This window comes from Hemicordylus capensis, chromosome 6 (assembly GCF_027244095.1).
Source record: "Hemicordylus capensis ecotype Gifberg chromosome 6, rHemCap1.1.pri, whole genome shotgun sequence".
Lineage (NCBI taxonomy): Eukaryota > Metazoa > Chordata > Lepidosauria > Squamata > Cordylidae > Hemicordylus > Hemicordylus capensis.
Genome location: NC_069662.1, coordinates 130,269,120 through 130,292,896, shown reverse-complemented (window position 1 = coordinate 130,292,896; position 23,777 = coordinate 130,269,120). Strand labels below are relative to the sequence as shown.

The 23,777-nt window shown below is 44.3% G+C and overlaps 1 protein-coding gene across 15 annotated transcripts in view; it reads left to right on the top strand.

Moving 5' to 3' along the window:
* DYNC1I1 (dynein cytoplasmic 1 intermediate chain 1) overlaps positions 1 to 23,777 on the top strand; it is a 344,861-nt gene that overhangs the window by 184,093 nt on the left and 136,991 nt on the right. For all 15 annotated transcript variants that reach the window (XM_053264854.1, XM_053264852.1, XM_053264850.1 and 12 more), the window contains 2 exons: positions 17,396 to 17,558; positions 18,962 to 19,061. In XM_053264854.1, the coding sequence (XP_053120829.1) occupies positions 17,396 to 17,558; positions 18,962 to 19,061 (263 nt within the window). The remainder of the gene's footprint in view (positions 1 to 17,395; positions 17,559 to 18,961; positions 19,062 to 23,777) is intronic.

The window sequence follows — 23,777 nt, the reverse complement described above, 5'->3', positions numbered from 1 at the left end:
AACTTTGAATTCTAGTTTCTTACATGTAGTTCTTCTTACATGTTCTCTGTATGATTTGTGACCTTTGCAGATGTTAGGCTTGTTTGCATGACCCTAAACAGGTTCGGAAGAGTGCACAGTCAGGGTAGGAGATTCTAGCGTTCTCCTGAGTGATCGTCTGAAAGCCGGGAGCTGGGCAGAAATGCTTTTCGTTCACCCTGGATAAAATGTTGTGGACAGAATATGGGTTGGTCATACCTATCCTCCTCAACTCCCACTTCTCACCTGATCACTCTCCTCTCCTCTTAACTTGATTTTGGAATTCACATGGCTGCTGTTCAGGCTGGGTGCTCCTCCAACCCTGTTTGGGGTTCTGTGAACAAACCTTTTGGATGCTTTATGTTTTAAAAGAAATATATGGTGCAATCCTAAATGGCTGACATGATGCACAGCCCAACTCTGACACTTTTCTTCTGCTGGGGTTGCTCTGTATGTAAAATCTAGCCTCGGTGGACTTGTGTAGTGACTTGAAAATACATGTCCACACTTGCACAATAGAGTGCCCATTGTTTTCAGTGGAAGCTCTGTTGAGTAAGTGCAGGTGCATATTTCCAAGTTGTTCCACAACTCTGCCAAGGCTCGATCTTAACGTGTGCAGCAACCCTGGGGGAAGGGAAACATTGGTGTGCATGAACCGGTCCGGAGGCCATTCTAAAGGCCTCCGAACCTGTTTGAAGGTGGCGCCGGCTTGAGGGTTCGATGCCAGGGGAAGTGCCTCTTTAAGGGTCGGGGAGGATGCATTTATCCCTACCGCCACTTTTCCCAAACCAGTGCTCCGTTTTTAGCGAAATCCATGCGGTGGCAGCGTACCTCCCTGCTGCCCCTTCCCCCATTCTTGGCCGGAAGTATCACCTGTGCGTGCGCCTGTTGCGCCCGTTGCATGGGCACCCGTCGCACGTGCAATACTTCCGGCCACTTCCGGCCAAGAACAGTGGAAGGGGCGGCTGGGAGGAACGCTGCCACCCCATGGATTTTGCTAAAAATGGAGTGCCGGCGGGGGGAAAGCGGCGGGAAGGGTAAGTGCACCCTAACCTCACCGTTAAAGAGGCACCCCCACCAGCATCGAACTGCACCTCCATGGTTCTGTGCACATCACTACTTAGGATTGCAGCCAAAGCATAGTTTTTGGATCATAGCCCTGTGCAATTTTACCCAGAATAAATTCCTCTGAATTCAATGGAATGTACTCCCAAATAAGTGAGCATAGACTTGCGGCCTCAAATTTCAAATATTTTAAAGCATTAATTTATGTGATCTTCCATTGTATTATTGAATGAGCTTGCAATCTTGATTGAAAAAATAGATTGTTATGTAAAATAATAGTTGAGTAAAATAATAGTGTGTCGGAATGGTTCCACCTTAGAATAAAGCCAGTCAATTCTATTGAACTACCTTTTTTGGAATGTTTGGGCCCCAGTTCCAAACAAATTAAGACACCTTACCTCCACCGTTCCTTCTGACAGGGATTCCTAGATGTTGTTGACCACAACTCCCAGAATCCCCAGCTGCAATGGCTTTTGCTTGGGCATTATTGGAGTTCTAGTCAACAACATCTGGGAATCCCTGTTAGAGCTTACACCTCTATCTAGCTATTTATTTATTTAAAATATTTATACCCCACCCCTCCAGTGCACTACTGCTCGGGGCGGCTCACAACAATAAGATAGACACAAGATACAATAAAAATAATAAAATAAACTAAATTAAACAAAAAAAATTGACAGATTAAAAACCACAATCATTATTAGGTTCAAATTAAAGGTTATTTTAAAAGCTAAAAACTGAAAATTATAAAAAGCTAAATAACATACCAGATATAACAAAAAAAAAAGGAGCATTAAAAAGCCTCCTTAAAAAGGTGCGTTTTAAGATGTTTTTTAAAAACATTGAGGGGAGGGAGCATGGCGAAGCTCTTCAGGGAGGGCGTTCCAATGCCGAGGGGCCACAACCGAAAAGGCCTTGTCTCTAGTCTCCACCAACCAGATCTCTGTTAGTGGCGGGGTCATGAGCAGGGCCTGAGACGAGTGGAGGGCCCTGGCAGGTTCATATGGGCCAATGTGGTCCAACAGGTACTGTTTACCACCACTGTTGGGATTTTGAATCCCAGAGCTATAAATTGGGCATCAAGCAAATACAGCCAACTGAGGCCAAAGCTAATTTGTGATCAGATATTGGCCTTCAACATGCATAACTGGGAAGTGCTAGTGAAAATCTTCTAAAGTCAAATTTGAATGATTGAGATTGGATTGCGTCCACCTGGGTGCATGTTTTGTTAGCACTAGGTTAAGCAAGTAGGCTTAGAAAATGCAAGAACAACGTTGTTGAGTACCATATTTGTTGTTCCATTTTGGTTACGGTTTGTGTCGTGTTTCCTCCCGTTGCCACATGAAAGGAATCCTAATTCAGCTATCTCTGGAAGGCGACGTTGTGAATTATGTGTGAATACTTGAAAAAGCCAAACTAAATAGACTCCTGAAAGACATATATTTGTTTGAGTTTTTCACATGGTTGAAGTGAGCCCTTTGTATACTTTTGTTGTTGTATTTGAAGGAGAGCCATAACTAACATAATCTATTTCTTTGTTATAGTTTAGTCTAGGAGAAGTGCTTCATGTTGCCACTGGCTCCTCTTCTTGTCTAGTCAAGCTAGGTCTCCGGCTAATGGTCGCTGCAGAGGGTTTTGGTAGCAGTGGTCTTTGAGACACTCAGACCACAGGATGAAAAAGAAGTACAGTCGTTGACTCAGATATGACAGCCCTTTGTGAGGGTGTCAGTATCCTAGAGGCTCAATGGGGGAAAGGGAACTGAGACCAACAATGAAATGCAGACAAACATTTTGCCTTTCTGGTGAGATACGTAAAACATCCAGACTTCATGAAATGCAGTGCTTCTAATGAAATAATAATTAGAACCGGCATTCAGCTCTTATTCAGGCCTGTTATTAAGGACAGATTCCAGTCTTAGAGCCTATCTTATTTATTAATTAGATTGCTTATCCCACCCTTGCTCCAAGAAGGACAGTACACTGGGCAGGATCTCTCAGGGCAGTAAACTGTATGGATCTCTCTCCCTCCTGCTATATCCTCACAACAACCCCGTGAAGGAGCCTGGACTGAGAGATAGTGGCTAACATGCCATGTGGTGAAACGTGGGTGGCTCAGCACTGCCTGTATATGTGTGTGTGTGTGTGTGTGTGTGTGTGTGTGTGTGTGTGTGTGTGTGTGTGAGAGAGAGAGAGAGAGAGAGAGAGAGAGAGAGAGAGAGAGAGAAATCCTGCTGGCACTGTTGTGGAACAGGGTAATTTCACTCTGACTTAAAATTGCCAAATGCAGTTGTGGGACATGCCAGCTATTATTTCCAGTGGGTGTCACATCATTTGGAGTGGAATCGCCCTGTTCCACAGCAGCAGCAGCAGCAGAGTTTGCATACCTGCAGTAGTGTGGGTCGTGTTGAACTGCCCACATTTCCCCGAGTGCTACGTCAGCCAGTGACTAGGCCGAGGTCACTCGGAGAGCTTTATGATCCCAGGGCATAAATTGAGGACATGTGATATAGCCACTTTGCTGAAGCACAACCAGTCTATGAGGTGCTTCACACAGGCAGTGTGAAGCTTTGAAAGGAGGATTGCGGAGAGAGTGGTTTGGCACGCTCTCCCCACTGACGATCGCTTATCCTTCCTCAGGCGGGCGGATCGCCTGCTCAGACGAGCGGCGACTTCCCTGCAGTGTTCCTGCGCCTCACTTGGGTGATCCAAGGGTTCCTTGGGAACCGCAGGGAACCCGCCCCCCGCCCCGGAGCCCTTTATGGTGCGTTATTGGGAGCCCCCTTGCCCCCCCTCCCGAGTGTGTCCACTGTGGCTGCAAGCAGCCGCGGCAGACACACAATCACTTCGCCCAGTTTTTGGGCACACTTGTGCCCAAAACCTGGGTTAAGTGGCGGACCCCTTAAGAAGGCTCACCACTGCCACGAGCCACATGGCTCCCAGCAGTTCTCACACACAGCAAAAACCGGGCTGGGCTTCCCTAGCCCAGTTTTTGCTGCTTGTGAGAATAGCTTCTATATGTTGTCAGTGCCTGGATGTGTGACCACCTGGTACCCCATGTATGCTTTCCTGAGTTCGATAATGGAAGAAAGGCAGGTTGTAAATGTAATAAGTAAACAACTGAGTCTATATTTCAGTCGGGGTTCCACAGCTTTTAGTCTGTCGACATACCATTCTAGTTCTCATTCTCTGAGCATTCCCAGAGTGTCTTTCCTTCACTACTGAGTAATTGATATACCATGCTACAGTGTGTTAACTTTGTAATGTTGCATTTGCACACTTGCACAATTGAAAAAAAATTGTGCAAGCGGAGTTGCACAATGATGTGGCCGTTGAAAATAATGGCCATATTGTGCAACGCAGGTTGCATAGTTTTTGCTGTTGTGCAAATTGCACTCTTGTGCAAGTGTGCAAATGCAACATTACAAGATGAATGTAAAGTTGCATGATATGTCATCCAATAACTTTAACTTAATTATTGGAATGGTTACCAAGTAGCATCATTTTAGAAATTAGCAGCCCAATCTTGCACACATTTACTCATAAATGAGTTCAAAGAGGCTTACTTCCAAGTAAGTGCAAATAGGATTGGGGAAGTAGCAGTTATTTCATGTGTTTAAACTATGAGAAAACAGAGATGAGGTTCTTCTTTACTAGGGTTTCCCTTTTTCTCTGCTTTTATTTTTTCTCACATAATCACATTTGACTTCCTCATACAATCCCTTCTTTTTCTGAGTTTGCAGCCCTCATGTGTGCTTCATGGAAGTGATTAAAAACATGTTAGAGGCAAAACAGGAATTTAGATTAACATTTCCTGTTGGTGCTCAGTTCTTCAGTGCTTATTCAGAATTAAGGGCTTTCCTGCAAATTAGTATATAATGGGTTAAATGCATGTTTATGTTGGCACAAACTGTTCTGGCTTCTTTTTTCCCCCTGCAAAGCAAGACAGTATTTTTCGAACTTTTAAAGAATCTCTAATGGATATTATACTGGCGCCATTCACACTTCTGTATAGCAGTTAAAGCCTGTGTCAGCACTTCCATTATGAATCTTGTTTTTCAAGGATTTTATAACCCAGCCATAAAATTTTGCTCTGGGCTAAAATTGGTTATAGCTCAGGGAGCTGAACATTTATTTTTACTTGAGGAACCTTGGATTGTTACACCACATGATTTTTAAAAGTAACATGGATGTGTGCAACTAAAACAACAACAACACCATTCTGTTTTAAAAAATGAAAATACTTTTTAATAATACTTCATAACAGCTTGCAACATTGATAATTATGACCTAGTTCAGGCATAACAGGTCCAAGAAACCAAGAATGAAATATAGGAAGCTGTCTTAAACTGAGTCAGACCATTGGTAGGGATGTGCATGGAACTGTGCCTCTGCAGTTCGAAGGCGGTGGGGGTGCCTCTTTAAGGGCGGGGGAGGGTGCACTCACCCCTCCCACCGCTTTTCCCTCATACCTCCCTGCCACCCCTTCCCTGTCCTCGGCTGGAAGTGGCCGGAAGTACCGGGCGCATGTGCGCCCGTCACGTGTGTGCACCCGGTACTTCTGGCCGAGGACAGGGAAGTTATGCTGCCGCCCCGAAGGTTTTGCAAAGAAACGAGCACCGGTGTGGGGGAAGCAATGGGAGGGGTGAGTGCACCCTCCCCCACCCTTAAAGTGCTACCCCCGGGGCCTTCGAACTTTGAACTGGCAGCGGGGTTTGAACCTGTTTGGAGGCCCTTAAAAGGGCCTCCAAACAGGTCCGTGCACATCCCTAACCACTGGTCTATCTAGCTCAGTATTGTCTATACCGGGGCTGCTCAACTTCAACCCTCCTGCAGATGTTGGCCTACAACTCCCATAATCCCTAGCTATTGGCCACTGTGGCTGGGGATTATGGGAGTTGTCCAAAAACAGCTGGGGGGGGGGGCGCTAGGTTGAGCAGGCCTGGTCTACACTAAGTAGCAGGGGTCTTTTCCATCCCTATCTGAAGATATCAGGGAGTGAACCTGAGACCTCAGATGCAATTCCATTGAGCTATGCCCCCACCCATTATTGTGCACCCTCTGCTAAGGAGTGTGCTACTTCTCCCAGCACCCAGTTTAATGCAAGACTCCCTGGTTTGTCAGTTCACCTTTTCCCAAGATGTTAATTGTTAAACTGTGCTTTGAGTCAGAGGCAGCCGGTGAGGTGGGGGGGGGGGCAGTGAGAGATAAGATGGGGCAGGCCCTTAGCATCACAAGCTCTCTCTTAGGAAGGAAGCGAGCAGGAAGCGTGTGCCAAACCACTACTAGCAGGAAGGAACTGCAAGGGAGGAGCTAACAATAATGAAACCTATTATTACCATAATAAAAACAGTCCCAAAAAGCAATACAATAAAAGCACAATCCCAACAGACTAATGCAGCAACAATAAAATACTGGAACTCAAAATTTAGTCCCTCATGGAAACAGAAACAGAAAGCATGAGAAAACATCCCCTGCCCCCAAACATACACACAACACCTCAGAAGACTAAACAGAGAAGGTGCATCTTCATTTTGGAAGACTGATAGAGAAGGGGACAGCCTGATCTCCTGTGGCAGGTAGTTCCACATATCAGGTTCCACAACAGAAAAGGCAGCCCTCTTATCTTACTCAAGCTTATGATGAGCTTATGATTCAAGCTTATGATGGCAGCAAAACACACAAGAACACCACACTCCCTGCTCAGCTGAGCTTAAGGGCAGCTGACTTCATATTTGCAGGGGGTGGTAGTGGTGGTGGTGTGATCCTTCAGATATTCTGGTCCTAAGCTGTTTGGGGTTGCTTATCCTGGACTTTCACTTCCATTTCTTCCCTCAGGTCTAACATGACACTGCTCTCCTTTTATCAGGGTCCGAGGCATTTTTATGTCTTTTTTGTTTCACCAATATAGCGTCACATTTGCAAACATAACCCCTGTAGTGGTAACTGGGAAAAGAAGCACTATTTAAAGTGGGGCTTTCTTTTATTTAGCATGGGAAGAACAACTATTCCTATTAGGGATGTGCAGAATGGTTTGGGGTAGGAGCATTCTGACTGTGAACTGGGCATTCCAGGTGTTCCGTGCTCAGAACAGAATGCCCTTCATTTGAAGGGCCTGTTCCGAACTCGGAATGGAACAGCCCTGTTCTGAGCTCGAGACACTTGGACCGTTCCAAGAGCCATTTTGGAATCCAAAACTGTGCTCTTCTGGCCTCTGCACGTGCACTACGTCAATCTGTATGTTCAGCACCACCACACAAATGGCCACTGAGCATGTGCAAAGGCCAGAAGAGGGCCATTTTGGATTCCAAAATGGCGCTTGGAACGGTCTGACAGAACAGGGTTGTTCCATTGGAACAACTGGCTCGACCATTTTAGATTCCAAAATGGCACTTGGAACAGTTCTACGGAATGGGCTCAACCAGTGTTCCAACAGACCATTCCATGGATATTGTGTTCTGAGCTCACCACAGAATGCAATATCAGTCTCGTGCACATCCCTAGTACCTATTCAGCCCAACATAGCATCCCTTCAATGGCTTTTGCTAGTGTCTCCCTTGGGTTTCTTTTTAGTATCTGAGTCCCTTTGGGATAGGGAACCATTTTCTTATTCCTTTTACTATGTAAGCCACTTTGTGATCTTTTTTTGGTTGAAGACCAGTACACACACACACACACACAAATTATAATCATCCTTTTTTCCCCAAAAGAAAGTTTTCAAAGCAGTTTACATAGCAAACAGTTCCTTGTTCCAACAGTCCAGTTGTCTGGATATATAGAATATTCTAAATAAATAAGTGCCAAAATACTATGTTGTCAGTAATTATTTACTCAGTTTTATTTGGTTTATTTACAGCCATGGGGGCAGGAGGCAGGGTAATAAAGTTGCCAATCCTGCAGGATAGGTCTTGAATCTTCAGGTATCAACATCAACGTCTAGGTGACTATTGAAAGCAATCCTAGAGATGTTAGTGGCCTGATGGTGTGGGGGAAATATGAGGCTGGATCTCCAGAAATGGCTTCAGAGTTGGCAAAGCAGTGGGAGGGAATTTTGAATGTGTGATTCAAGACCAGGAATCACTTTTGCAGGAAGCTTAAAGTACCATGGGAAAAATAATATGCTTGTGATATGTCTTACAGTGGTGTTTGCAGGCAGGGGCAGGGAGTGCTCTATTGGCTTCCCATTCCCCAAATTTCCTCCCTCTCTAAAAGTCAGGGCTCCTTTACCGTGCATCTAATGGCTAGAAGACCAAGTTTTCATCCCCTGTTTATCAAAGAAAGCCAGCCGTGTGTGAAGGTCGCTGTTGCTCTTTGCTTCTCTTTCTCCCGTCTTAGTGTTTAGACAAATGCAGATGAGGATAATAATTGGTGAGGGTGGGGTGGGGCCACCTGCTAAAACTGTGCAGGGGGGAGGGAACTCTGGATGTGAGAGGGGAGGGAACTCCTGCTGCTGCTGCAGTCTCTGCCAGCTATAACATGAGGGAAGAGGGAAGATGATTGAGTTTTTGGTCTAGGGAGGGAAGAGGGACTCAGGGGCCAAGGCAAGAGTGCAGAGCGGCTGGAGAACTCTGATGGCAGGCATGGTTCCGCACCACTGGCGGAAAAGGCTTGTGAGCAGGGACCAGTCCATGGCTGAAAAGTGGGCACCACCAGCAGGGCCGAAGGAGGCATGCAGTAGGGGGCCCGTTATGAATGCGTGGGCTGGGGGCAAGTGCCACCTCTGCCCCGCTCTGAATCCGGTCCTGCATGAACATGTCCATCCTGGCTCTCTGTCTTGGTTTGTAGTGAGCATCCAGGCCACCATTTCTAGCTTTGGGTTATGGCAAACTCTGACCTTGACAAACCAGGAAGCCTCGTATTAAGCTAGATGAGCTAAGGAGTGGGAGAGAGTTCATGACACATTTCTGAACCATGCCACATTTCCCGAACCACATTTACAAACCATGACAGATTTCCACCTCACGACACATTTCTGAACCAATGAACTGGGGTTTGTAGGCCTAGGACTGTGATGTCTGAGCTGAGTCATAGTTGCTCCCCTTAACGTCATTGGAGCTTGATCTGCAGTGTCAGGAGGGAGATGAATTCACCATTTAAGTTTTGCAAAGAGAGCAGGAGTATTAAGAGTGTTTGTTTTTTTAAAGCCTTGGAATCTCTTCGTGTATTCCACCAACTTGGCCTTGAGTGTCCTCTATTTGGGTACAGCAACATTTATAGCAGAGCTGGTATTCCAACTGGCAATGAAGAAAGAACCAGACTTAGCTTTGGCTGAATTAGTGGAGGTTCTGTCTAAGGAGGGAAACACAGGAACATAGGAAGCTGCCTTATACCAAGTCAGACCACTGATCCATCTGGCCCAGTATTGTCTACACTGTTCGGCAGTGGCTGTCCAAGATTTCAGGTGGGAGTCTTTCACAGCCCTACCTGGAGATGCCAGGGACTGAACCTGGGACCTTCTGCATGCAAAGCAGATGCTCCACCACTGGGCTACAGCCCTATCCCCAAGCATGACTCACATACCTGAAGTTCTTAAGCTCATCTCCTCAGGGGAGCTGAGTGCAGACACAGGAGGACAGAGTTACGCCATAGAAAAGGCCAGAGTGCCCCAGATGGTGATTGCAATAGTGACCATCTCATAGCCAGAGGAGTGAAATAATGGACCAGATCAACAAGAGAAATGCTATGTGTGCGTCTCTTAGGAATTATCTAGACATAGATTGCTCTGTCTTACAATGTGAGGTTAGAGTAGCTGAACCAATGGATTCCTCCCAACTCTGATTCTGTGAAACAAATAATTGTTTCTTCTGCATGCCTGCTCTAGTACTGAGCTCCGGCCCCATCCTTTAAGGGGAATATCTTACAGCAGATGTCACATGTAGTCACCCATCCAAATGCAAATGAAGGCAAACCCTGCTTAGCAAAGGGGGCAACCCATGCTGGCTTCTGCAAGGCCGCAGCAGCAAGCTGATTGTTTTTGTTTCTCAGGCCAAACAGGTCTGACCTGAGACCTCTTATAGGGGATAGGCTTAGAGGGGAGGAGCCTTTGCCCAGTCAGACACCAGGCACCATCAGGGACAGGTGAGCCAGGTGGTTGCCCAGGGCACCTACCTGAAATGAGTGCCAAGCTGGGCTTGGTGACCTTGTTTGTTGAAAGTGCCTTTTTCAGAGAGCTAGAGAGTGAGAAAACAATGGCTGGCATCCTAACTAGTACTGTTCTTGTGCAACAGTGACGGGCATCCAAACTAATGCTCTGCCGCTGTGCAGAGAGGGAGGGCCAATTTTCAAAAATCTCCCCTTCCCTCCAAAGCCTGCTGTGTGTCTCTTGAAAATATGTCCCTGAGTTCCGAAAACCCCCAGTGCATATGCAGAAAGCTGTGCCCAGTTCTTTAGATTTAAGCCAGTGGTGCATAACTTCAGCCCTCCTGCAGACGTCGGACTACGGCTTCCATCATCCCTTTCTGTTGGCCACTTTGGCTGGGTATGATGGGGATTGTAATCCAAAAACAACTGGAGGACCGAAGTTGTGCAGTCCTTATCTAAGCCAATGTAGCTTTTTCATTTTATATTTAACAGCACACCTTTTTAAATACACCTACAAAACATACCAAGTACAATCCGAGATCTTCAGAAATAATTTGAATTCTGGCGTAGCATAATACAATATCATTCTTTTTTATTGCTACATATTAAACATGTTTTCTGGCTTTTTTTCCTCATTTCATTTTTGGTACCCTGTCTAAAACGATTATGTTTTCATGTTTATATGTAACAGATAGTTCATTGTGGTTTCTGGCTGCATGTTGTGTGCATTCATGGCCCCAGTGAAATAAAAGGGTGTTTTGCCAAAGATGTAAATGGAACTTGGAATATAACCCATCCTATTTTATGCTTCTGTTACAGCCTGTACGCATGTTTGTAAAATCTGTAAAGAATGAGAAACTTTCTTTGTGATACCTCACTGCACTATAGACAGCAGGCATGCAGCATGTCTGCTTGGAAGTAAGTCTCACCAACTTCAGTGGGACTTGCTTCCAGGTAAGTGTGCATAGGATTGCAGCCAAAAAAATTTCAGCTACATAACAGAGTCACACTACACTTACAAAGCTTGTTAAATCTTGGCTTTTTATCCAGGCCTTTACATGATTGTTTCTGTTGCTGCTTCTGTGTGTTTTACCTGTGTATAGTTTTATGTTTGTATTTTATATTTTAAATCAGATTTGTTTCCTTTTTAGCTTAATTTTTAATTGCCATTTTAATTATGTTTTTTAACTTTTGTAAACAGCCTTGGGATTGTTTTTAATGAAAGGCGGTATATAAATTTAACAATACATAAATAAATAAAATAACAAATACTAGGCTTGTTCACACCACCACTCATAGGGTAGGAAAAGTGCCCATCCAGGGTCGGAGAGCCTGCACACAGTTATTTAGCAGATGAGTCTACCCGTCATCAAAGTAGGAGGCAGGGAGTGTGATTGTGTGTGAGGCGGAACCTGGGTCAGACACCTTTTTGTTCACCCTCGATAAAATACTGGGAAGATCAAATGGGTAGGGAGTGCCTGTCTGACCCAGCTCCTGCCTTGCACACAGTCATGCTCCCCGCCTCCCATCTTAATGTTTGGGTGCACATGACAGCCAATTGGGAGTGTGCATAGATCTCTTAATCTGGTCAGGCATTCCTCCTACCCTAATGGCGGTCATGTGAATAAGCCTATTGTGTCCTCCTGGTTGTTTCTGTCACCTAGTCCAAGGTTCAATGGCTGACATCCAGAGCAGCAGTCTCTGGACACAGTGGAGTTTCATCTCCGTGCATTCATTCATTGTCTTCTGAGAAGCAGAGCATGCACACAGCGGGGAGGGGATCAATTTTTGCTGCTTTCCCCGGCCTCCATGAGTGCTCTTGGCTTCCAGAAATATATCCCTGAGGGCTGCACAGCTCTGCTCCACTACATGGGAGAATTCTGGCTGCATTTGGAGCAGCCTCTCTGTGCAGGTTGCTGCTCTGGAGGTCAGCCATTGTTTTTACAAGATTGGATGAAAACCTTTTGCTTGGTTTCCAATTCATATAACAACAACATTCATATAACAACAACCACCTTTATTAGCCGCCCCATAACAAATTGTTCTCTGGGCGGCTTACAGCACACAATTAAAACAAGAGATAAAAACACACATTAAATCATAACGGACCAAAAAAAAAAGTGTGTGTGTGTGTGTGTGTGTGGGAGAAAATACAAAATACAATGCAAAAAAACCACACCTGTTTTTTTAAAAATCAGTGAAATTAGATCAAAAAATACTAAAAATTAAATGAAAAAGGCCTGAGTGAACAAAAATGTCTTTACCTGGTGTCTAAAAGAACAAAACGATGAAGCCAGACAAACCTCACTGGGGAGGCTATTCCATATATGGAGTACAGCCACCTAAAAGACCCTCTCCCTAGTAGCCTCACCTCATTTGACAGGTCACCTGGAGGAGGGCCTCCGAAGAAGATCTTAAGGTCTGGGTTGGGATATGAAACTTTGATGATGATCCAAGCAGTGTTCTGCACTTCAACCTTTTAAGTAGCGTTAAACTTTAATTCTAAACACACTTACTAGGGAATAAGCCCTGCTGAACACAGGCATAAGACAACGGGGTCATGGTGTATCTCTGAAGTATGCTTCCACATTTCCTGTGTTGTGACACCACAGTCCCTATGCTGACAGCAGGTGCCGCTTACATTTCTGATGCCTTGTTTTGGATGTAATTGCTGCAGTTTATTGCTAAAATGTTGTATGTCCGGTGTAAAAAGGTTGCTGTTTTTTCGGGTTGTTCATTTTTGTGAGACTGCTCCTCCTGCTGGGCACTCTGCTATCTACGTTCTGAATGCGATTTGCCTGAATGGAAGCATGTTGCTGCTGTTGAGCGGCTAATCTGGAAAGCGCCATGATCAAGTTGACTTTTCCAATGATTCTGGAATCCTGAAGTGGTCTTCTGAATGTTCCAAAAATTGCCGATTGTGACTCAGCATGTCCTGAGAAATATATTTGTTTCATGCCTCCATACCAGCATCTGTATGTGTCATGAGTCCTCATTGGCTCTTAACTTGGAAGTTGGCCAGAGTATCACTTCTGCCACCAGGGCGTTTACTGGACTATGGGATTTGCGGCAGTTAAAGTGTTGCAAAGTGCAATGGTATGAGGCAGCCGCTTGAAATCGCAAGTATGGTGTTTCTCGGTGCATTTTTCAGTGCATCGTGGCAGGGTTTTGGCTGTTCATATTGCCCACCACTGCAGCAGATTTTCCGGGCAGAAGGTGTCCATATTCCACCAGAATCGTTCACTGCCCTCCCATTTTGGGTCAATGGGGGTCGTGGTGGGGGCAGGGAACCGCTGATGTGACTAACTCTTTTTAAAAAAATCAGTGCCTTTGTGCAAAGCCACCAGCAAAGGAAAGCAGCTAGGATTGAAAGCTGAGCCTCATGTAAGAAAGAGAGTGATAATGAATTAAAAAATATTTTTGTAGCTTTACTTATCAACAGATTCTCGATCTGGCAAATAAGCCAGTCAATCCACAGTGTGCACAAAAAAGGAGGAAAAATGAACGTGTCCGAAAAATTACTGTGATGAAAAACAAAAACAAGTGCGATTGAAATCAAAAGCTGAAAGCAGATGAAAATCGGGTTGTACCTTTGTGCAAAAGCCTGGGTGGAATTTTTTTTAAAAAATTCATTTCATGGAAAGATTATTTCGTGAACGGGACAGAAAGGGGCTGTAAAAATCAACAAATAGTTGCACCGCAGTTTGAACTGTCTACACCACATCATACTGCAACCCATAAATGACAGGGCAAACCTCCTACAATGGAAAAATACAGCTACTTTCCTACAATGCATATACAACATTATAGGGCTACAACGCATCAATAAAATCCAAAACAAGGCATCAGAAATATGAACGGCATCCTGCTGACAGCACAGCGACCGTGATGTCATAACATGGGCAGTACAGAGGGGCATTTAGTGGACATCTTGTGAATTTATTGCAACGTATAATCTGGAAAACGCCCAGAACAGCTTTTAATAGCCATCCATTCTGGAAATCTGTACCCCACTTCTTTTTGGGAGCCCTTCCAGCCACCTAATCTTAAGCCATTTACAGAATACAGTAGCTCGTTAGCAAAGAAGTAGCAATAATTGCTGTGATGGAGTAAATCATGTAACAGAAGCCCCTAGATAGGAATTCAGCTGAATTTTACTCCATTTCTTTCTAATCCATAACTCTGTGACCTCTCCCCGGAGGGCTATTACATAGTGCCTTCTACTTCTGGCAGCCTAAATTCTTCATTGGTCAAGGTGTGATGACAGAAATAGCAAGCATTTAAGTTATTCTCTTTCCTACTGAAATGTGGCTTTCACGGATACAAGATTATGATTCCCTGTCCTGGACTCTGATGTACCAACTAGGGATGCACACGAACTGTTCTTGCACTCCCAGGAGAGCGGGGGTTGGGGGAGGGTGTTGTTTTAAGGGACAGGGAAGGCTCTGCCTATCTGTCAGTCCCCGCCCCACCACTTTCCCTCCGCCGGAGCGCTCCAAAAAAGCGGGTGCGCTGGGCTGCAGTGTTCCTGTTTGCAGCCCTGATCAGCATCACCATGCTCATGGTAGATGCGCGCAGCACGCACAGCAGTGCCTTTCCTGTCCCTTAAAGTGAAACCCCACCCCACCCCACCCTTTGAACAGGCTTGGACATGGTGGACCAAATCGGTTCAGCACTTCAGGAAGGGAGCACCGAACTGGTTCCATGCACATCCCTAGCACCAACACAGTCATAGGAAAGCAGCTTTCATGTTGCCCTGTCTTATAGTTAGCAGGGGAAAGAGCAAGTCTTGTGGTAAAGTGTGCCGTCGAGTCCATGTATCGTAGGGAGCATGAATTGTCCTCTTTAATAAGCAGGGTTTGCCTTGGTTCAGTTTGGAATGGGTGACTACATGTGAGTGCTATCTGCTATAAGATATTACCCTTAAGGGATGGAGCCTTCACTGGTAGTGTATTTGATTGCGTGTAGAATGTTCCAGGTTCAGTCCCTGGTAGGGCTGGGAAAGACTGCTGCCTGAAACATTGGAGAACAGCTGCCAGTCAGTGCAGACCAGGCCTGATCAACTTTGACCCTCCTGCAGATGTTGACCTACAACTCCTATAATCTCTGGCAATTGGCCATTGTGGATGGAGATTATGGGAGTTGTAGTCCAAAAACAGATGGTGGGGGGCTTAAGTTGAGCAGGCCTGGTGCAGACAATACTGAGCTAAGATGGACCAATGGTCCGACTCAGTATAAAGCAGCTTCCTGTGTTCCTATGTAACTGCCCCTTTTCATCCCAGCATAGTATCCCTCCCAGTGGCTGCTTTGGGTGTCTCTGTATTTCTTTTATCTATTCATTCATTCAGTTTATTTGCCATGCTTCCTAAAGTGGCTCAGGATGGTTTACATTAAAATTAAAAACACACAATAAAACCATTAAAAAAACCCACTTAAACCAGATTAAAATTTAAACTAGTGCTTTAGATTGTGATTCCTTTGGCAACAGGGAACCATCTTATCTTTTGGCTATATAAACTGCCTTGAGAAGGTTTTTATTTGAATCAAAGCAGAATATAAATATTCTTAATAGCTGACATAAGGAAAATTACTTAAAGTAGTCCCGTCAACATTAAAAGGACTCTCTGCACTTTCAGTGAGCTGTCCACCACAGCTCATTGATCCTCAACTCAAGGTCCTTCTCCTCGTCCGTCACGGGCAGCTCAGTCCCCATCAGTGTATATGTGAAGCTGAGTTTGTTTATTTTTCTTGTCCCAATGTGCATCACTTTACACTTATATTGAACCACATTTGCTATTTTGTTGCCCACTCACTCAGTTTGGAGTGATTCTTTTGGAGCTCCTCAAAATCTGTTTTGGATTTCACTGTCCGGAATAGATTAGTGTCATCTGCAAATTCAACCACCTCGCTGCTCACCACAACTTCTAGTTAATTTATCAATAAATTAAAAAGCACTGGTCCCAGTACCGATCCCTGGGGGTACCCCACTTCTTACTTGCCTCCATTGTGGAAACTGTCCATTTATTCCTATCCTCTGTTTCCTGTGCTTCAACCAGTTACCAGTGTGTGCATGAACCTGTCATCCCATGACTGCTAAGTTTACTCAAGAGCTTTTATTGGGGAACTTTGTCAAAAGCTTCTTGGAAGTCTAAGAACACTATGTCAGCCAGATCACCTTTATCCACATGCCTATTGATACTCTCAAAGAACTCCAGAAGGCTGGTGAGGCAAGATTTACTTTTGCAGAAGCCATGCTGGTTCTTCTTCAGCAAGGCCCATTCTTCTATTTGTTTAACAATTTTATCCTTAAGTATTATTTCCATCAATTTACCTGGAGCAGATATTAAGCTAACTGGCCGGTAATTCTCTGGCTCCCCACCACCCACCAGCCTGGATCCCTTTTTGAAAATGGGTGGTACCTTGGCTCTCAGTTGGTTCAGTTAAAATAGTCAGTAAAGTAAATCCTGGAGCATTCTGTCTCCTCTCTGCTCTAAGCTGCTTTGTTTCATTGCCTCACACTGCCACACAAAAGATAAAATACTTACTGATTGTACCAGAGGGAAATGCAAGAGATGAGATCATGTTCATAACCCGAGGAACTGGGAGCACATGAACATCTTAGAGTCATGAATTAGGGAGGTACACCGAATCTGATGAAACAGTCATAGACCTCTCCAGTGTTGGCAACTGTTGGACAACCACATGCTTCTGGACTCTCAAGAGTCCTGCCCTATGTTTTTATATGAGCAAAGTGTACATTATAACAAGTGAAGAACATTTTAGTGCTTTATAGCTGTAATTGAAAGCTTTCTCTTTGTTAAGAGCACTTCAGACTGTTCCTCTGTTAAACATGTTTTAATACTTTTCCAAGTCCGGTTTGGCAATAAGCACAAATGAGAAATATTTCCTGAAACATGATTGTGAAATTTATTTTATGTTGGTTCTTAAATATTTTCATCTTCAGAATAATAAATATGCTAGATATAGGATACCTTCTGCCATATTCTAGGATTACACGTTTGTACATTTAGAGAATTTAAACATAATTCCTAAGAAGAAATTTGTAGGAAGAACCCTTCCTTTTACTGACATTGTGATGACTTTAATAGTAAAATGTCTTTTATTTGCTGAAGACTAATTTAGCTGGGAAAGTATTTATTTATTTATGTATTCATTCATTCATTCATTCATTCATTCATACATACATACTTAACATTGCCAATGTACTTTGAAGCTCCTCCAAGGGAACTGACAGAGGAAGAAAAGCAGCAGATTCTCCACTCGGAAGAGTTCCTTATATTTTTTGATCGGACAATACGTGTGATTGAGAGAGCTCTAGCAGAAGATTCAGACATTTTCTTTGACTACAGCGGCCGAGACGTAGAAGACAAAGATGGGTCAGTTCTTCTTCCCCCAGTTTTGTGTAACAAGGGTAAAAAAAAATATTACCTGCAGACAGGTAGGGAGTCCAGTTCCAGTAAGATTGACATTTTAAGGACTGATATATTTTCTTTATCAAATTGATTGACAAAATACCCTCTGCTGAGTTACTGAGAGTCCTCTCCCCCCCCCCCACTTTCTAATGACTTTAACTGAACATCCTCAGCGATATTCAACTTACTTTATTTGCAACGCAGGCATTATTTCAAAGGCTGAAACAAGTTCTAACTAGAGCCCTATTCATACATTATGCTGAACACCCATACAATGAGCGTACAGTGTACTCAGGTACAGTGATTCACACAATATAGTGACTTCAGGTACAGCAGTTCACTTCCTATCGTGCATTTCAGGAGGCCTGTACCCAGGTTCACTTTTAAAATCAATGCAAGTAGTCATTCACACAAAAACATGTACGAGTGTACAGACATTTGTATAGGTGTACAGCATGTCTGAATAGGGTTTAGATTCCATGCAGATTAAATGCATCCACTTGACATAATCTGCCTTGTCATTTTAATAAGATGGGAAGTCCTGGCTCCACACATGGGAGAGCGCTGTGCCTGCCCTCAGTCTTTGTTCATGATCTTCCCAAACAAACAGACAAACCATGCAAATAAGCAAGATGAGAACTGATGCTCAGGAAGACATTCACTGACATATAGAGCATCAATTTGGGGATGCAGCTGATCAGTGTCCTGGCACATAGAGGCTGCTCTGATCTCAGCTAGAGTGTTGTTGAGCAGTAGAGGGTGCTCAAGGGGAGAAGAAGTTTCACTGCTCTCCCCTGCTTCTGTAAGTACCTTTCAGAAATATATCTCTGAGGGCTGTGTGACCCTCAGGGACATATTTTTGGAAGGCAAAGAGCACTTAAGAGGATAGAGCAGAGCAGTGAAAATCCCCCTTTGTGCATGCACTGTGCTGCTCAAAAACACTCTGGCAGAACCTGTCTGTTCCAGGAAGCAGCTTGGCCACATCCGCAGATGGCCTCTTTGCATGTCAGCCAATGGGCAAAGTTCCTCTTCTTGTGGTAATTGGTTTAATCTGAAGCGCATTTGTTAATTAGTTTAATATGAAAATGCACTGTACAAAGCTTTAATTTAAACTCAGGCTCAGTGCTAGAGCCTGTTTTTAATGCCTACTTAAGGCAGACTGAGTATTTTTTTTAAAAAGTAGACAAAGAGGATACAATCTAAGATCCACTAAGAAGACACCAGCTAGACAAGTACATGTGGCAGGCAAATCAAATGACCAGAAATCTCCATAGCATTTGTTATTGCTGAATGAATTATGATACTTTGAAGTGCTAAAAGCGATGTTTCCATATAATTAACGCATAGCTCTGCTCTAACCCATACAGAGATATCCAAGCTGGAGCCAACCTTTCTTTTAACCGCCAGTTCTATGATGAACATTGGTCAAAGCATCGTGTTGTCACTTGCATGGATTGGTCTCTTCAGGTAAGGCTTGCAGTTATGAAAAACATACACACTTTGGATAATTCTGGCTAGGATCCCAGGGTGGGAGGGGGAGGTGCAACTGAAGAAGGCTTTGAACTAGCTTTTTTTGAATAACAGCCTTCATCACCAATACTAGACTTGTTCACTGACTGCTGGCAGGGTAGGAGAAATGTCCAGTCTGGTTAGAAAGGTCGGGCATTCTTCTGATTGGTGGTTGTATGTTTGCAAATGTCAGGGTAGAAAAGGGGGAGTATGATCAGGTGCGAATGTGCGCCCTGCCCAGACTCCATCCCCAGGAGGCTTTACACACAGGGCTTTTACTTCAGATCTCTTCCAGAATGGATTAGCTGCATTTACCCCAAAGTAGCTGTGGGCTATCAGGGACCAGTACTGACAGGACTCTGTTTCCCCTTGAATCGAGGCTGCGCATTCTGGCTTAGCCTGAAGTATGTCCGGCTTTTAAAAATCCTCTAGTTTCAATGGCTTTTGGGGAAAAAATCCGAGGCTTCTGTTATGCCCTGCAGTTTCTCTGTGATGTGTGGAGTGGCCATTGGCAGTAATTTGGCTTTTCAAAACTCATTGAAGGGGAGTTTGCATAGGCTTTATATATGCAGAATGGATGTAACCAGAGCCTTTTTGTCTGTGCTGATTCCATTAGCCTGCAATTTTCTTCATGACGGAGAGAAAGCTCTGATTTCTGCTTTAAACTTCCCTGCCTCTTAAATCGTCTGGGGTTTGTGTGTGCATGTGTGTGTGTGGGGTGGGGGGGACATGAGGTGATGAAGGCAGTCACTCACAAAGGCAAGGGTTAAGTGTTCTGCTGTTTGATCAAGCTTTTGGCAACTTGTCAGCCGGTCTTCTGCTTCTGCATAGCTCAAACTAACAACAAAAAAGCTCTCTCACCTCCTCTCTGTGATGTGATTTGTGATTGGTTGGAGGAAAAACCCAGAGCAAGTAGGTGGCAATGCACAGGAAAAAGATCTGCCAAGGATTGTGGAGAGGCGCCGACCCTATGTGAACTGTCCATTTAATCCCCTGAATTAAACATTTTGTGAATCTGCTGCAAAGCAGATTCGCTCTTCAGATACCCCGCAGCATGAAGGCATGTGTGAATAACTCTCAGCATTTTACTGAAGTAGGAGGAAAAGCCATCCTACCGAGCTGCCACCACACACACAATCATGCTCCCCTTCTCCCACCTTGATGTTTGCAAATGCACGATCGCCAATCGGGAGCAAGCCTGGCTCTCTCACTCAGGCTGGGCGCGTGTCCTACCCTGCTGGCGGTCGTGTAATGAAGCCTACTGTATTGCAAACTACGTTTGAAGGGAGTTTGTGAAATGCCATTGAAATAGGAACATAGAAAGTTGCCTTAGGTTGAGTAGGACCATTGGTCTATCTCAGTATTGTCTACACTGACTGGCAGTGGCTCTCCAAGGTTTATGCGAGGAGTCCCTCCCAGCCCTACCTGGAGATGCCAAGGATTGAACCTTGGACCTTCTGCAGTAGATGCTCTACCACTGAGCTGTGGCCCCATCCCTTAAGGAATCAGACAGTGCTCGCATGCAGTCACCCATCCAAATGAAAACTGGGGCAGATCCTGCTCAGCAAAGGGGACAAGTCTTGTTTGCCACCACAAGACCAACTCTCCTCCCCAAGACCACTGAAATCAGCTGTTCAGAAAACCCCCTATTAAGCTTGTCACTGGGCTCTTATAGGCCCTTGGGCACTCTCCGTGCAGTAGTTCTGCAGTTTGTGTAACTAATGACTTGATAGTCAGTGGCTTCATGAATGATGTATTGCAGGTCAGTTCCATGTTTATTATCTATCTATCTATCTACAGGTGAAACTCGGAAAATTAGAATATCGTGCAAAAGTCCATTAATTTCAGTAATGCAAATTAAAAGGTGAAACTGATATATGAGACAGACACATTACATGCAAAGCGAGATAAGTCAAGCCTTAATTTGTTATAATTGTGATGATCATGGCGTACAGCTCATGAAAACCCCAAATCCACAATCCCAGAAAATTAGAATATTACATCGAACCAAGAAGACAAGGATTGTAGAATAGAACAATATCGGACCTCCGAAAAGTATAAGCATGCATATGTATTCAGTACTTGGTTTGGGCCCCTTTTGCAGCAATTACTGCCTCAATGCGGCGTGGCATGGATGCTATTAGCCTGTGGCACTGATGAGGTGTTATGGAAGACCAGGATGCTTCATTAGCGGCCTTCAGCTCTTCTGCATTGTTTGGTCTCATGTCTCTCATCCTTCTCTTGGCAATGCCCCATAGATTCTCTATGGGGTCAGGTCAGGCGAGTTTGCTGGCCAATCAAGCACAGTACACTGTATACTTTTCAGAGGTCCGATATTGTTCTATTCTACAATCCTTGTCTTCTTGGTTCCATGTAATATTCTAATTTTCTGGGATTGTGGATTTGGGGTTTTCATGAGCTGTATGCCGTGATCATCACAATTATAACAAATTAAGGCTTGACTTATCTCGCTTTGCATGTAATGCGTCTGTCTCATATATCAGTTTCACCTTTTAATTTGCATTACTGAAATTAACGGACTTTTGCACGATATTCTAATTTTCCGAGTTTCACCTGTATCTATCTATCTATCTATCTATCTATCTATCTATCTATCTATTACATTTATAAACCACCCCATCCAGAGGCTCTGGGCGTTGTACAACAACTTTGTTGTACAATGTTGCCTGTATTTATTTATTTATTTTTACATTTATATCCCGCTCTTCCTCCAAGGAGCCCAGAGCTGTGTACTACATACTTTAGTTTCTCCTCACAACAACCCTGTGAAGTAGGTTAGGCTGAGAGAGAAGTGACTGGCCCAGAGTCACCCAGCAAGTCTCATGGCTGAACGGGGATTTGAACTCGGGTCTCCCCGGTCCAAGTCCAGCACTCTAACCACTACACCACGCATGAAAACGACTACAAAGCTAGCGGCTCGCTGGAGGAAGATAATGGGAACCTTGAAGTCCTTTTCTCTTCATGGCATCTAACATCTGAATTTAGAAAGAGGTTTTACTGGAATGTGTTTTAATCAAATCCATTCTGCAACAGGTATGCCTTGGCATGTGGGTGGCCAATAAGCCTATATGGATTTGCACAGAAAGGCAAAACACGCCTGAGGAAGCACTTAGGTTATTCGCTTGTTCAAGGGGTTGGAAATTACATGGAATTCTTATCTGATAGTTTTTAACAAGCAGCATTTACTGTATTCCCGGGACAGTGAGATAAAGCCTGCATGGGAAGGAACTGCCAAAATGTAATTGTTCATCCCCTCAGGCATGCAAGCCTGGTCTGTCTCCCATTGCTTTGTTCTGGGGTGGCCCTGTCTCACCTTCTCTTCCTCTGAACTCTTATCTCTCTTGGATGTACACCTTAACTACTCCCAGTGTCACTCGGCATTATGGTGAAGGGAACACTCTGACTTCTTATGTTTCGCACATGTACGGCCATAGACAGTTAAGCAGCACAAACACATCAGAATGTATTCTGATACATTACATTTCACAGCCCACTGAAGACAGCTCTCAGATTAACTCAAGGTTAACTCAGATAAACTCATTAACTCACCACAACTAAATCCTGTTAGGAATGTGGATTGTAATTAAGACCTTCTTCAGTGGTCCTTCTCTGGATACCCCTGCACTAGAGTAGTGGCATCAGTGGTGGCCTATGTCTATATTTTTTGGTGGCCCACTGCTGCTGCCCTGCTGCCGACTCATGCGCACCCACTGTTGGCCTCCACAGCATTCCCCTGATCACTGCCACCATCACCTGCTCCCCACCCACCTGCTGCTGACCTCTGAGGTGCCCCCCACTCATTGCTGCTGTCCTTCATGGCAGCTCACCACTGCTATCACCACTGGTTGCCTCCCATTATACCACCGTGACATGGTATAATGACATCACCACCCTGATATAATGGGAGGCAACCAGTGGTGACTGTGAGTGGAGAACTGCCACAGAGGCTAGTGTTGGGTGAGCATGGGGCAGCTGATGGCAGTAATGGGTGGGGGCATCATGGAGGTCAGCTGTGGGTGAGTATGGTGGCTATTCCTGGGTGGTCCATGTGCAGAACACATGGTCACTCAATTATAGATCTTGCTCTGAAGTCAAGCAGGAGGCTGCTGGAGGGAAGACCTTTTCTTTGGTGACACTTAAAATTATGGACCTCTCTCCCCTGAGATGTACATCCGGCACCAACTCTGCTATTCTGTAGGTGATAGGCAAAGTATGTCCTGTTCTCTTAAGCATTTATTTGCTGGGTTGTGGTTTTAGCATTTGTTTTGTCTAGAGAGAATTTTACAGCAAAAGGCAAAATAGATTTTTTTTAAAAAATGATTGATTGATTAAATAATGCCAGCCAAATAGGTACCATTGGCAGGTCACCTTCAGTGTGAGATAAAGTCAGAAACTGGTTCACAGAGAAAAAATATAGGTTCCAGTCAAAGGATAGCCTTATTTATTTATTTATTTATTTATTTATTTATTTATTTATGCATACATATTCATATTCAGTTTTTATACTGCCTTTCATAAGGCATCCCAAGACAGTTTACAAAGGTTAAAATACAATAAAACCTCATAAAAATCACATTTAAAACCTTAAAATCAATTAAACAGTAAAAACCATAAAACAAAACAAAAAACACCATTAAAAAAGACAAATAGAAG